Here is a 14,081-nt window from a genome sequence, read left to right on the forward strand (position 1 = left end):
TTTAAAACAACTTATTGGATGCATAAACATAATCGTTGTAGGATTCATCAACTTTATGTATATATGCATATCTTAACATGTACACATATTCCTCTATTCTATATTTCTTATATATTCTAAGCTTATCATTTGTATACTGTATGTACAGCTACGATTTCAAAGTAACTTATTGGACGCACAAACACAATTGACATAGCATTTATCAACTTTATTTTTATAACTATCAGCTTCACTAAGTCCTTTATTCTATATTTGTTATATGCCTTAAGCTTATCATTTATATATACTGTATATACAGGTACAATTTCAAAGTAACTTGTTGCACGCACAAACATAATTCATATAGCATTCACCAAGTTTACTTTTATAACTATCAAATTCATTAACTCATTACATTCAATGAATTGGCCACAGATGCATAGTGTTGCAGTCTAGGTAAATATGACTACAACAACGAACTCTACTTGTCACTGAGGGGGGTTGAATAAAAGCGTGATGTATATAAATACCTAATTATTAAGTGATAATTAATTAATACAAGAATACTACATCACAACTAACAACCTAGCTAAAGCCTATTTCTTAACTTAAGGTACACAATACTTAGGATAATGGTGAGACATGACCACTTGGGTCAGGGGTAGAAAGAGAAGTCACGCGAACCCACGCCACGCCGAGTTGAACAGAGGTCAGCGTGGAGAGAGTTGCCAGACGTCACCATACGGCGACGTAGTACAGAATCATAATACATTCTGTAGTCACACGCACACATAGCAAGGCACGCAGCAACAATAAGAATACTCTTGAAAGGTATTCAGCAATCATAATTGGAACCAGCTACTTTCCTAACTAACTAGAATAATGCATAGCCAGTAACAATACACGCAACCGCGCATGCGCGGTTGCGATCCGAGGCTAGCGTACCCACGCCAACAGCCGCGCGGGAAAGACCCCAGGTCAAGGCTTTGTGTGGACACCGCGCGGGTAAATCCTGGGTCGAGGCATTGTTTGCAGCACGCTCGCAACACCTTCCCCCAAAAAGAAGGTGAGTCTCCCGAACGGGAGGCGAATATGAATCATACACCTAGAATGGGCACATCGGTAATCCACAAAAATAAAGATACACAGAGCGCATGAGAAATGCACACAGTAAATGCACAGTATACGTGGAACATGACACAAGGTGAATATAAATAATATACATGAGAAATAAACACAAACAGTATACATGGGAAATAAACACAACAGTGTACATGGGAAATAAACACAAACAGTATACGTGGAAAATAAACACAACAGTATACATGTGAAATAAACACAACAGTGTACATGGGAAATAAACACAAACAGTATACATGGGAAATAAACACAAACAGTATACGTGTGAAATAAACACAACAGTGTACATGGGAAATAAACACAACAGTGTACATGGGAAATAAACACAAACAGTATACGTGGGAAATAAACACAAACAGTATGCATGGGAAATAAACACAACACTATACATGTGAAATAAACACAACAGTGTACATGGAAAATAAACACAAACAGTATACGTGGGAAATAAACACAAACAGTATACTTATAGGGCTGGAGCACGAGAGAGTGAGTCTGCTAAAAGGTTTAATTTTCCGGGTATATGCCTGATTTTTAGATTAAACGGTTGAATAGCCAACGCCCACCTCAGCAGGCGCTGGTTTGTATGTCTCATCCGCTCTACGAACGTAAGCGGATTATGGTCTGTCAACACCTGTATCGGATGTAGAGTGCTCCCGAGATACACGCGAAAGTGTTCGAGGGCCATTAACAAGGATAACGCCTCCTTTTCCACGGTGGCATAGTTCCTCTGGTGTTTGTTGAATTTCTTGGAGTAGTAGGCGACGGGTTGTACTGCTCCTTCCTCGCCTTCCTGTAGCAGCACGGCCCCTCCTGCGACGTCGCTGGCATCGGTGTGCTAAATGAGGGGCGCTTGCAAGTCAGGTGCGCGCAATACGGGCGCTCCAGACATCAGGGTCTTGAGGCTCTCGAAGGCTTGTTGGCACTCGGGGGTCCACTTGAAAACCTTCTTGCCTCCCAGGAGGTCGGTCATCGGGGCTACAACGGTTGAGAAGTTTGGGCAGAACCGTCTATAATAACCCGCCAGGCCGCATCACAGCCTTCTTGTCCGCTGGCACAGGATACTGTTGGATGGCTGCGATCTTGGCGGCGACAGGCCGGACCTCGTTCCGCCCTACCACATGTCCGAGGAAGGTGATTTGAGCATGGCCGAACTCACTCTTGGCGAGGTTCACCGTCAGGCTGTTGGCCGCCAGCGCAGCGAATAGGGTCTTCAACCGGTCCAGGTGCTCCTCCCAGGTATCTCCGAAGACAACGATGTCGTCAAGGTAGCAGCGGACGCCCTCCAACCCGGTCGTGATGAAGTTCATCAGGCGTTGGAAAGTGGAAGGGGCGTTCCTAAGGCCGAAGGGGAGGACCGTGAACTGATACAGTCCCTCCGGCGTGACGAAAGCGGAGATGGCTCTCGAGCGCTCCGTTAGTCGAACCTGGTAGTAGCCTTGTAGCAGGTCCAACTTCGTCACCCACCGCGCTGCACCCACATCGTCGATGACGTCATCGATCCTCGGCAGGGGATATCCATCAGCTTTTGTCACGGCGTTGACGCGGCGATAGTCGACACACAGACGCATCGAGCCGTCGGGTTTGGGCACCAGGACCACTGGGGAGGCCCAAGGGCTGTGGCTGGGTTCCACGATACCTAGCTCCTGGAGACGCTGCACCTCGGCCCTAAGGTACTCCCTCTTGAAGGCGTTCAGGCGGTAGGGGCGTTGGCGGATTGGAAGAGCCCCCTCGGTACCCACGTCGTGTTCCAGCGTCGAACAGGGGCGGGGGGTATCTCCCAGGACGCCCTTGAAGTCCGTCAGAAAGGATTGGATATCCTCCACTTGAGCACCAGAGAGATGTTTCAGTTTCTCACTCAGGTTTCGTACGATAGTCGAGTTATCCAGTTTAGGCCCTGTCGCACTGTGTGTTACCGAGAAGCACTCGTCACTCGCATCACTCTCTTCCGGCACTACCATACACACGGGCTCCGCCCTATTGCACTCAGCCTCATCACGATCGTGGAAAGGCTTGAGGAGGTTCACATGCACTAGGCGCCTTTTCTTTCGCCTATCCGGGGTGTGTATCACGTAGTTGGCCTGCCCTTGGCGCTCTAAGACTACATATGGTCCACTATACTTAGACTGTAAAGGGAGATTATTCAAGGGCAAAAGAGACAAAACTTGGTCCCCTACAGCGAAATATCTGTCTTCAGCTCTATGAGACCTATCAAACTGTTGTTTCATCTTTGTCTGCGCACAATCTAAATTTGAATGAGCAAGACTTAAAGCAAGTTGTAACTTCTCCCTAAACTTAGGTACATAGGAGGCCAAAGGGGTCTCTGCTTCGTTAGAGATCCAGCTCTCCTTCAGTACCTTAGGAGGTCCCCGTACTTCATGACCGTATATTAATTGGAAGGGGGAATAGCCTAGCGATTCTTGCACGCTGTCGCGTATTGCAAACAACAGAAGATCTACTCCCTCGTCCCAATCCCGCCCAGTCTCGATGCAGAAAGTCCGTAGGACTCGTTTGAGAGTTTGATGAAATCTCTCAACTACTCCCTGTGACTGGGGGTGATAGGCCGAGGACCTCGACTGCCTGACACCCAGGCTTTCCATCACCTGATTGAACAAGCGGGAGGTAAAGTTGGATCCCTGGTCCGACTGCACCACTGTTGGAAGGCCCACTTGGGTAAAGAAATGAATCAGGGCTCGAACTACATTCTTCGCCGTGATGCGGCGCAAGGGAATGGCTTCAGGATAGCGTGTCGCACAATCTACAATCGTGAACAAGAACTGAAAACCACGGGGGGTCTTGGGCAAAGGTCCCACGCAGTCGATAACTATTTTCCTGAAGGGCTCTTTGACTACGGGTATGGGCTGTAGTGGGTACGGTTTAACCGTGGGATTAGGTTTCCCAGCTACCTGACAGGGACGGCACGTACGGCAATATGTACTGACGTCTCTCTTTAGCTTGGGCCAGTAAAAATGAGACAAAATTTTGGCGTAGGTCTTTCTGACTCCTAAATGCCCGCCTACGCCATCATGGGCGATACTAAGAATATCCTGGCGTAGGGGGCGGGGAACTACAATCTGATGGTGAACTGTCCATGGGTGGTTGGCAGGTGAGACGGGTGAGCGAAATTTCCGCAGCAATACACCTGAGCTGGTGTAGTAGCAGCTGGCCTCTCGTTCAGCTTCTGACTCACTAACCGCCCTACTACGGAAGCTGGCTAGTTCAGGATCCTCTGCCTGGAGCTGTATGAGCTTACTCCTAGTGACTGGCGAAGAACTAAAACTAGCCAGGGCCATGACACTATCATCATCAGAGCTACTCTTAGTTTTCTCTGCCGGTGAGGGATCTTCAAAAAACTCTCCTAAACCAATCTCAGGGAGGTCTACTTGACTGGAGTCTACTTCCGACTCCTCACAAGGCAAGGAAGGATCTACATCATCAAGTCTTCCACTGACAAGCTCACTACTTTCGGCACCTTCCCTTTGGCTCATGCTGCGAGTGACTGCACACGCAGGAAATAGCCCAGGAATTTCCTGTTCTAACTGGCTGGTATTGTTCTCAACAGAGGGACGTGATGAAACCACGGCATTAGGTAACATCACTCCTCCAGCGAGGTCATTCCCTATCAAGAGAGATACGCCTTTTACAGGTAACCTATCCACTACTCCTAAAGTGACATAACCGGATGTGATAGGGGAACGCAAATATAACATGCACAGTGGGAAACGTGATCCCCCGGTTAAACCGTTCACTAATACCCAATTTCCGGTATAACACGTCTCTATGGAGGGGACAGCATCCTTAGCCACTAGAGATAAGGCAGAGCCTGTGTCTCTCAAAATCTTAAGGGGAATGGGTTCACTGAACTGTGTGAGAGCTACGGAACCAGATGAGCAATATGGCTCGAATGGAGATGATGTGGGAGAAGAATTAGCGGTGGCAACAGGTCGGTTATTAGTAGGAGAAAGGAGATCCAACTGAACTTCCGTCTGTTCTGCCACATTGATCGAGAGAGAGGGGGTTCCTACAAGAGAGGGCTTCTTATTTATAAGTTTATAACAGTCACTAACCTCGTGACCTGACCGCTTGCAATATTTACAGAAAGTCTTCCTCTCACTATTAACGCTGGGTCCCCCTGTCTCACGGGCAACGGGCTTACCTGAGGTAGATGATGGGAATCCTGTAGTCATCCGAGGTCCTGCTGCCTGTGGTGTTGACATGGGAAGAAGGGGACTGGCCCGCGGTTGTGAGGGTGGGGGTCTTTGGTCCGAGGGAGTGGGTCTGAAATGTACCTTAGGATTAGTGAGGCAAAAGTGATCCGCCACTGGGCCTGCCTCAGCTAGTGTGCGGATACCTCTCTGGTCGAGGTGGGCTCGTAGGTCTGGGTGAATGTTGGTGCGGATGTCTTCGAGCAGAATTAACTCAATTATTTCTGAGGGAGTTTTGGCATTCTCGCTCTCTATCCATTTGTGTATGAGTGTGTGTTTGCGCCGAAAGAATTCGACGTATGTTTCTTGGCTTTCTCTTTTCCGTTTCCTAAACTGTTGTCTATAGGCTTCAGGAACAAGTTGATAGCTCGTAAGCACGATGGTCTTAACCAGCTCATAGTCTTTAACCTGCTCGTCGGAGAGAGCGGAGAAGACATCTAAAGCCTTACCGGTAAATGACCGATAGACGAGCTGAGTCCACTTATCGTACGGCCACTCGTTCATTTTAGCCGTTCTTTCAAAGCAGGCAAAAAACCTGTCTGGTTCATCTGCATCAAACTTAGGAACACTACCTAGGAAGTGGTTTATGTTAAATGTGGGAGTGTTATTTGTTTGAGCCTGCCCCGGTCCCTGTTTTATAGTCTCCACTTGTAACTCGAGTTTTTTAATTTCCAGCTTTAATTCTAAAAGGCTTTGGGTCTCCCCGGCTCCCTGAAATGGGGGGTCGCTCTCCTGCTCGTCATAATATTCATTTTCCACGAGGTGGTCATGTATCCTCTGTTTCAACGAATGTACTGACAAGCTGGAGTATCCCTCCAATCCGAGGCGCCGAGCAACTTAGTCTTTTTAAGTTTTTGTAGGGCTGTGAATGTAGGGGCTGTTAAGAATTGTTCAACGTCTGCCATTTTTTACCCGGCAACCTTAAGCACAATTTAAACACAATAGGCTAACCTAGCTACAGTGACAAGTCGTTATGTGAGTTCAAATGAGAAAGAATAACCAACTAGTGCTTACCGCGAGATATCTCCAATCGCACACACACAATACACAGTACATAAACACGTAATAAAGCACTTGCGATGGAGTTCTAAGTGCGTATAGCACACATTTGTAATGGTTCGTGATCCAGGCACGGGCCCCCACTTGTTGCAGTCTACGTAAATATGACTACAACAACGAACTCTACTTGTCACTGAGGGGGGTTGAATAAAAGCGTGATATATATAAATACCTAATTACTAAGTGATACTTAATTAATACAAGAATACTACATCACACTTACAACCTAGCTAAAGCCTATTTCTTAACTTAAGGTACACAATACTTAGGATAATGGTGAGACATGACCACTTGGGTCAGGGGTAGAAAGAGAAGTCACGCGAACCCACGCCACGCCGAGTTGAACAGAGGTCAGCGTGAAGAGAGTTGCCAGACGTCACCATACGGCGACGTAGTACAGAATCATGATACATTCTTTAGTCACACGCACACATAGCAAGGCACGCAGCAACAATAAGAATACTCTTGAAAGGTATTCAGCAATCATAATTGGAACTAGCTACTTTCCTAACTAACTAGAATAATGCATAACCAGTAACAATACACACAACCGCGCATGCGCGGTCGCGATCCGAGGTTAGCATACCCACGCTAACAGCCGCGCGGGAAAGACCCCAGGTCAAGGCTTTGTGTGGACACCGCGCGGGTAAATCCTGGGTCGAGGCATTGTTTGAAGCAAGCTCGCAACACTTATCTACGTGTACTAATTACTCTCCTTCCATTTCTCTACTTTCTGATCGCGACAGCACCAACTATCACTTTTTTTTTCTTTGTCTTCAGCCTTTTGTCTTTTCTCTTCATTTTAACTTCCCAATCAATCAATCTTGGAGATTTACTTCTTCCCCTCTCCGCTTCTTAGCTGTCATAACTTGCACACACAACATGACTGAAAAATAATCTCCTGCCTGCCTCCCACGCATCACCAATATATGCATATAGATATATCTTTGCATATACAAATATATTCTACATTTCTTAAGTTCATCATTTCTATATTGTATGTAAAGCTACAATTTTAAAACAACTTATTGGATGCATAAACATAATCGTTGTAGGATTCATCAACTTTATGTATATATGCATATCTTAACATGTACACATATTCCTCTATTCTATATTTCTTATATATTCTAAGCTTATCATTTGTATACTGTATGTACAGCTACAATTTCAAAGTAACTTATTGGACGCACAAACACAATTTACTTAGCATTTATCAACTTTATTTTTATAACTATCAGCTTCATTAACTCCTTTATTCTATATTTGTTATATGCCTTAAGCTTATCATTTATATATACTATATATACAGGTACAATTTCAAAGTAACTTGTTGCACGCACAAACATAATTCATATAGCATTCACCAAGTTTACTTTTATAACTATCAAATTCATTAACTCATTACATTCAATAAATTGGCCACAGATGCATAGTCTTCCCTCAAATACATAAACACTATCTTCTCGTTTTGTGATTATCATTTATATTCTTATTACGCTATCTATCATTCCATTTAGAAAACATGGTACGTGACATTTGTATGTCTAAATGTTCTTATTAGTTCGCCACATTGAGCTACTTTGGTGAATCAGCGTTATTCAATCTTCCATATTCCTGGCATTGAAAAAAGACAAGCAAAATAAGTCCTAATATTGGATTTTATGGTACTCGCCGATAGACTCACACATCCACACAAACACACACACACGCAAGCACACCCACACCCACGCACGCACACACGTACGCACCACACGCACACACGCACACACACGCGCACGCACACACACACGCACGCACACACACACGCAGGCACATACACATGAACGCGCACACACACACATACACTCACTCACACACACACACACACATACAAAAACACACACAAAACACACACACACACACACACACACACACACACACACACACACACACACACACACACACACAAATATATATATATACAGTATATATATACATATATATATATATGTATATAAATATATATATATATATATATATATATATATAACATATATATATATATATATATATATATATATATATATGTATATATCTATAGACATATATATATATATGTATCTATATATAGATAGATTTATATATATGTATATATATATATATATGTATATATATATATATCTATATATATATATATATATATATATATGTATATATATATATATATATATATATATATATATAACACCGATAAACTAATGAAAAGGTGTCAGTAATTGTATATATCATGACACCCAATATTGAACATACTGTATCTGGGTTGCGTATACTAACGGAAATGGATATACGTTGTTAGTTTCTTCGATCACTTTTTTGGGGGGCCAGAAGAATTTTCCTCAGTTGAAAGTTCGTTGTTAGCTGGCGGGTTTCCCGCCTGAGCCCATGCAACAACGTGCGGAGCCTTTAAAAGGCACAGCAACTATAATGATGTGACCCAGGCTCCAGCTGGTGGGGTTCTTCTCCGAATTCGTGCAGGGAAATTAATTTTGCCCTGCATGTATTTTTCGGCTTGAAAGAACGGGACTGAGTCCCTTGGCTCCCTGATAGTCTTTGGCGGCGCAACAATTTGCCACCGCCAGGACACGCACGCACACGCGTAGTGGCCGAGGCTCCGGCTATAAGAAAAATAGTTTTCAGCTCCAGCCAAAAGGACTGACCCTATGGCCAATACTACCGCCTCCATATTGTGCGGTGCAGCAAAGCTGCCGCATCTAGAAGAATCTAATGCAGGAGGAACCCACATAGCACCTCGCTGTCGGAGGTCATGTAGCAGGGTCCCTCACTGGCCTTTTATTCGGCGCTAGCTACGCAAGGTCTCCTGCACGAAAATCAAATGATAAGATCCAAACCGCTGGCTCCACTGGACATATATTGAGTCAGTGCTACTCGTTTTTCCACGCTTTTAGCGGGGAACTTCCCTGTAGCCAGCCTGGGTTACATGCCAGCGGCAAAGGCTCCAGGCGACATTTCTCCAAGGACCCACACACGGCATAGGCTCCGAGTGACATTTCCATAACAGCCTACTGTACAGGAACTTTTTAAAGAAACAAAACATTCGCACTTGAATATAATCTTCAGTGCAAACTGGAAAAAATTGGGATTTTATTTACTTGGTGGGGAAAAAAAAAAAAGGACAACCCAAAAAACCCCACCACGAGTAGAATCTTTTTGGCGACTCTCCTCGTATGTGAATTTTCCCGAAAAGACTTTCAGGGATCAAGCCAAGTACATTCGAATCTGCGCGCGCAAAATGTGACATCTGCTGCAAAATGTGACATCTGCTAAATATCGAATTCTCATCTTGTCGACATTTTAAGCCTATCCAAAACATGTCGACAAGATGAGAATTCGATACTGTAATAATAATGATAATAATAATAGTAATAATGATAATAATAATAATAATAATAATAATAATAATAATAATAATAATAATAATAATAATAATAATAATAATAATAATAATAGTAACAATAATAATAATAATAATAATAATAATAATAATAATAATAATAATAATAATAATAATAATAATAAGATAGAAATATAAATAATAATAATAATAAAATAAAAACAAAATATTAATAAAATGATTATAAAATATTAAAATAATAATAGAAATAATAATAAAAATAAAAATAATAACAGAAAAAAAAATAATAATAATGATAATAATATCATCAGAATTATCATTATTATCATTATTATTATTATCATTATTATTATTATTATTATCATTATTATTATTATTATTATTATCATTATTATTATCATTATCATTATTATTATTATCATTATTATTATTATTATTATCATTATTGTCATTATTATTATCATTATTATTATCATTATTATCATTATTATCATTATTATTATTATTGTTATTATTATTATTATTATTATTATTATTATCGTTATTATTATTATTATTATTGTTATCATTATTATTATTATTATTATTATTATTATTATTATTATTATTATTATTATTATTATTATTATTATTATTATTATTATTATTATTATTATTATCATTATTATTATCATTATTATCATTATTATTATTACTATCATTATTATTATTATCATCATCATTATTATTATTATTATCATCATTATTATTATTATTATTATTATCATTATTATTATTACTATTATTATTATCATTAATTATTATTACTATTATTATCATTATCATCATTAATTATTATTACTATTATTATCATCATTATTATTATTATCATCATTATTATTATCATTATCATCATTACCATTATCATCATCATTATTATCATTATCATTACTATCATTATCATATCATTATCATCATTATCATCATTATCATCATCATTATTATCATTATCATTATCATTACTATCATTATTATTATCATTATCATTATCATATCATTATCATTGTCATTATTATTACTATTATTATCATTACTATTATCATTATTATCATAATAGGCGTCCTAAGGTACTTCCCATGATGAGCAACAGTACTGTATAACTGGACTTGATCATAAGTGATGATGACGACTACGAGACTAACAACATAGCAACAGGAAAAAGGAAACATAACGATTACAAAGAGCCAAGTGGATCTGGGAACGGACTACACCAAGTGACCAGTGACATGGGTAAAAAGAGCGAAGAACACCAGGATATCAGGAGGAGAACATACAACACAAGCGGCAAGAAAAATAGAACAGTGAAAGAAGACCAAAACTATATTTCCCTACAGCCGACGCAGAACTAAATTTGGAAAAGAAAATCAAGAGGACCCTAAGATTATTCAAAAGACATCCCCAATTTGAGGTCTTCTTTAAGGAAGGGAAGAATAGGCCACACATTTAACAAGCCAAGGGTTTGAAAATATAAAGGTGGTGCTTCCAGACACAATCAAAAATCTGACAAAAGTTGTCATTTTCAATTTTTCCTCTTTATGCAGATCATAATGATTGTTTGGACGATGAGAAATTTGTATCAGTTAAACGTAGGATCGTTCAAATTGAAGGGGAATTGGTGGAGAAACCGCAGCTTATCGCACTCATGAAAGGACAGGTGACTGACAAAATATCTATCAAGTGTTTAGGGGACAAGAAAACTGATATTTACAAAGAGGAACCTGTAATATGCTACAAATGCAGCAGCAAATAGGGACATATGGCATGGAAATTCAATGAAACCTTTAGGTGTGGGTATTGTAGTCAAAGACACGCGTCCAAAGAATGCATTGATCAAATTAACCAAAAAGTCAACGTAACAACACGATGCTGCAACTGTGGAGACTCGCACAATGCAAATTCTAAATTGTGTCCTAAACGAACCCAGGAAGCAATGTAATCAATATTTGGTGTCATGGGTCTGTTGTCGGCCAAAAAGCTGGATGTGCTATTGTGACCAGGGAACTGTATGAATATCGTATAAGTAATGAAGAGCGATATTCCAAAAGAATAGAAGGTACAACTGCAGCACAATGACATGCAATACATCAAAATTGAAAAATAACCTCCAACAGAGGACGGTCATCATTATATCTATTTGTAGATAGTGAGAGTGCATTACTTGCATTTGATTCAAAACTCCAGTGATGACAGCCGTCTTGTTTTTAAGTGTAAATCAAAAGTTAATGAAGGACATGCAACCAATGTAACTTTTGTATGGATAGCACCATTACAGTGTGGAATATATGTCAATGATGTAGCTGATGATTTAGCTAAACAAGGAAGAGAGACTACTTTAAGGCATGGTTGATATGATCAGTGTAGCAAGTAAGGAAGAAATAAAAGTGAAAAGGAGAAAAGAAAGAGACGACACTTGGGACGTAGACAATAGACAATTGTTGGTCATTAATGCTATGGTGTCAAAAATGAAGCAAAGTAAGGTTGTGATAGTGTACAAGTAGGCACAAAATGTTCTTTAGTTTGAGAAAAGATATGACTATAGGCGCCAACGGCTGAAGACACACGCCGCTTCTCGTCCGATCAGCCAAGTTAATTAAGCAGCGTTGGGTCTGGTTAGTTAGTACTTGGATGGGTGACGACGACCGCCTGGGAACACCAGATGCTGCTCTTGGTATCTATTTATCCTCTCTTCTCTTTCTGTCCTACATTTTTGCTTTCATTGATACCAATTTAACTACAAACAAACGGCTCATATTCCACTTTCTCTGTCTGCTCTGTCCTAGGATTCTTGGTCAATCTAAACCAGCTTCGCCACAAATACTTATCGACCTTGTAATAAATAAACCCTATCAAGAGCGTTAAGCCTATCTAACTTATTCATGGCTTCCTTAATATCAATATAGACCATTATTTTATTGTGGCCCGTAGTACTAGTATCACAAGAAATAATCATGGCTACAAAAGAGTCCATAACAGATCAAACACCAAGCAATCTTTTCTTTAACCGCATCGTAAATCTTTCCAACAAACTACCTCTTCAAGTGGTAACTTTAAATACAATTGACACTTAAAGTAAGTCAGTGGTTCTTGACACTTGACACTCCTTACACCCCCATTCAATTCGCAAGCAGCCCCCCACCCCCCTCGTAACGACCAATATGCCTCCTCCTCCTGCTGCTGCTGCTCTTTACATCTCCTTTATCCTACCTAACAATGGCTACCAACCACAACCCCTACCTACCGCTGTCAAACATACAAAAACATCAAATCTCACAAATGCAACGCACGACCCAACGTCTCAACACAACACTTCATTCACCATCATTTCCATCTCATTAATTCATTCACCCTCACTGCCAACTCACCACTTCCAAACATATAAATACACCACTCACGCACCTCGCTCTATATATGCTAAGTCTTTGACTATCTCTCATTCTCAGGACTCGCAAGTCACCATGTATCACCAAATGTATATGCAACTTATCTACGTGTAATAATTACTCTCCTTCCATTTCTCTACTTTCTGATCGCGACAGCACCAACTATCACTTTTTTTTTCTTTGTCTTCAGCCTTTTGTCTTTTCTCTTCATTTTAACTTCCCAATCAATCAATCTTGGAGATTTACTTCTTCCCCTCTCCGCTTCTTAGCTGTCATAACTTGCACACACAACATGACTGAAAAATAATCTCCTGCCTGCCTCCCACGCATCACCAATATATGCATATAGATATATCTTTGCATATACAAATATATTCTACATTTCTTAAGTTCATCATTTCTATATTGTATGTAAAGCTACAATTTTAAAACAACTTATTGGATGCATAAACATAATCGTTGTAGGATTCATCAACTTTATGTATATATGCATATCTTAACATGTACACATATTCCTCTATTCTATATTTCTTATATATTCTAAGCTTATCATTTGTATACTGTATGTACAGCTACAATTTCAAAGTAACTTATTGGACGCACAAACACAATTTACTTAGCATTTATCAACTTTATTTTTATAACTATCAGCTTCATTAACTCCTTTATTCTATATTTGTTATATGCCTTAAGCTTATCATTTATATATACTATATATACAGGTACAATTTCAAAGTAACTTGTTGCACGCACAAACATAATTCATATAGCATTCACCAAGTTTACTTTTATAACTATCAAATTCATTAACTCATTACATTCAATAAATTGGCCACAGATGCATAGTCTTTCCTCAAATACATA

General features: G+C 40.1%; 2 protein-coding genes across 2 annotated transcripts in view; both read right to left on the reverse strand.

The window, feature by feature from the left end:
- LOC143032005 (uncharacterized) overlaps nucleotides 1-14,081 on the reverse strand; it is a 529,471-nt gene that overhangs the window by 437,771 nt on the left and 77,619 nt on the right. The gene's annotated exons all lie outside the window — the stretch shown is intronic.
- LOC143030512 (uncharacterized) lies at nucleotides 2,130-5,828 on the reverse strand. The gene has a single exon (XM_076193662.1). The coding sequence runs from the start codon at nucleotides 5,826-5,828 to the stop codon at nucleotides 2,130-2,132; it is 3,699 nt and encodes a 1,232-aa protein (XP_076049777.1).

This window comes from Oratosquilla oratoria, chromosome 12, assembly GCF_046742065.1.
Source record: "Oratosquilla oratoria isolate Oo_2021 chromosome 12, ASM4674206v1, whole genome shotgun sequence".
NCBI classification, from domain to species: Eukaryota; Metazoa; Arthropoda; class Malacostraca; order Stomatopoda; family Squillidae; genus Oratosquilla; species Oratosquilla oratoria.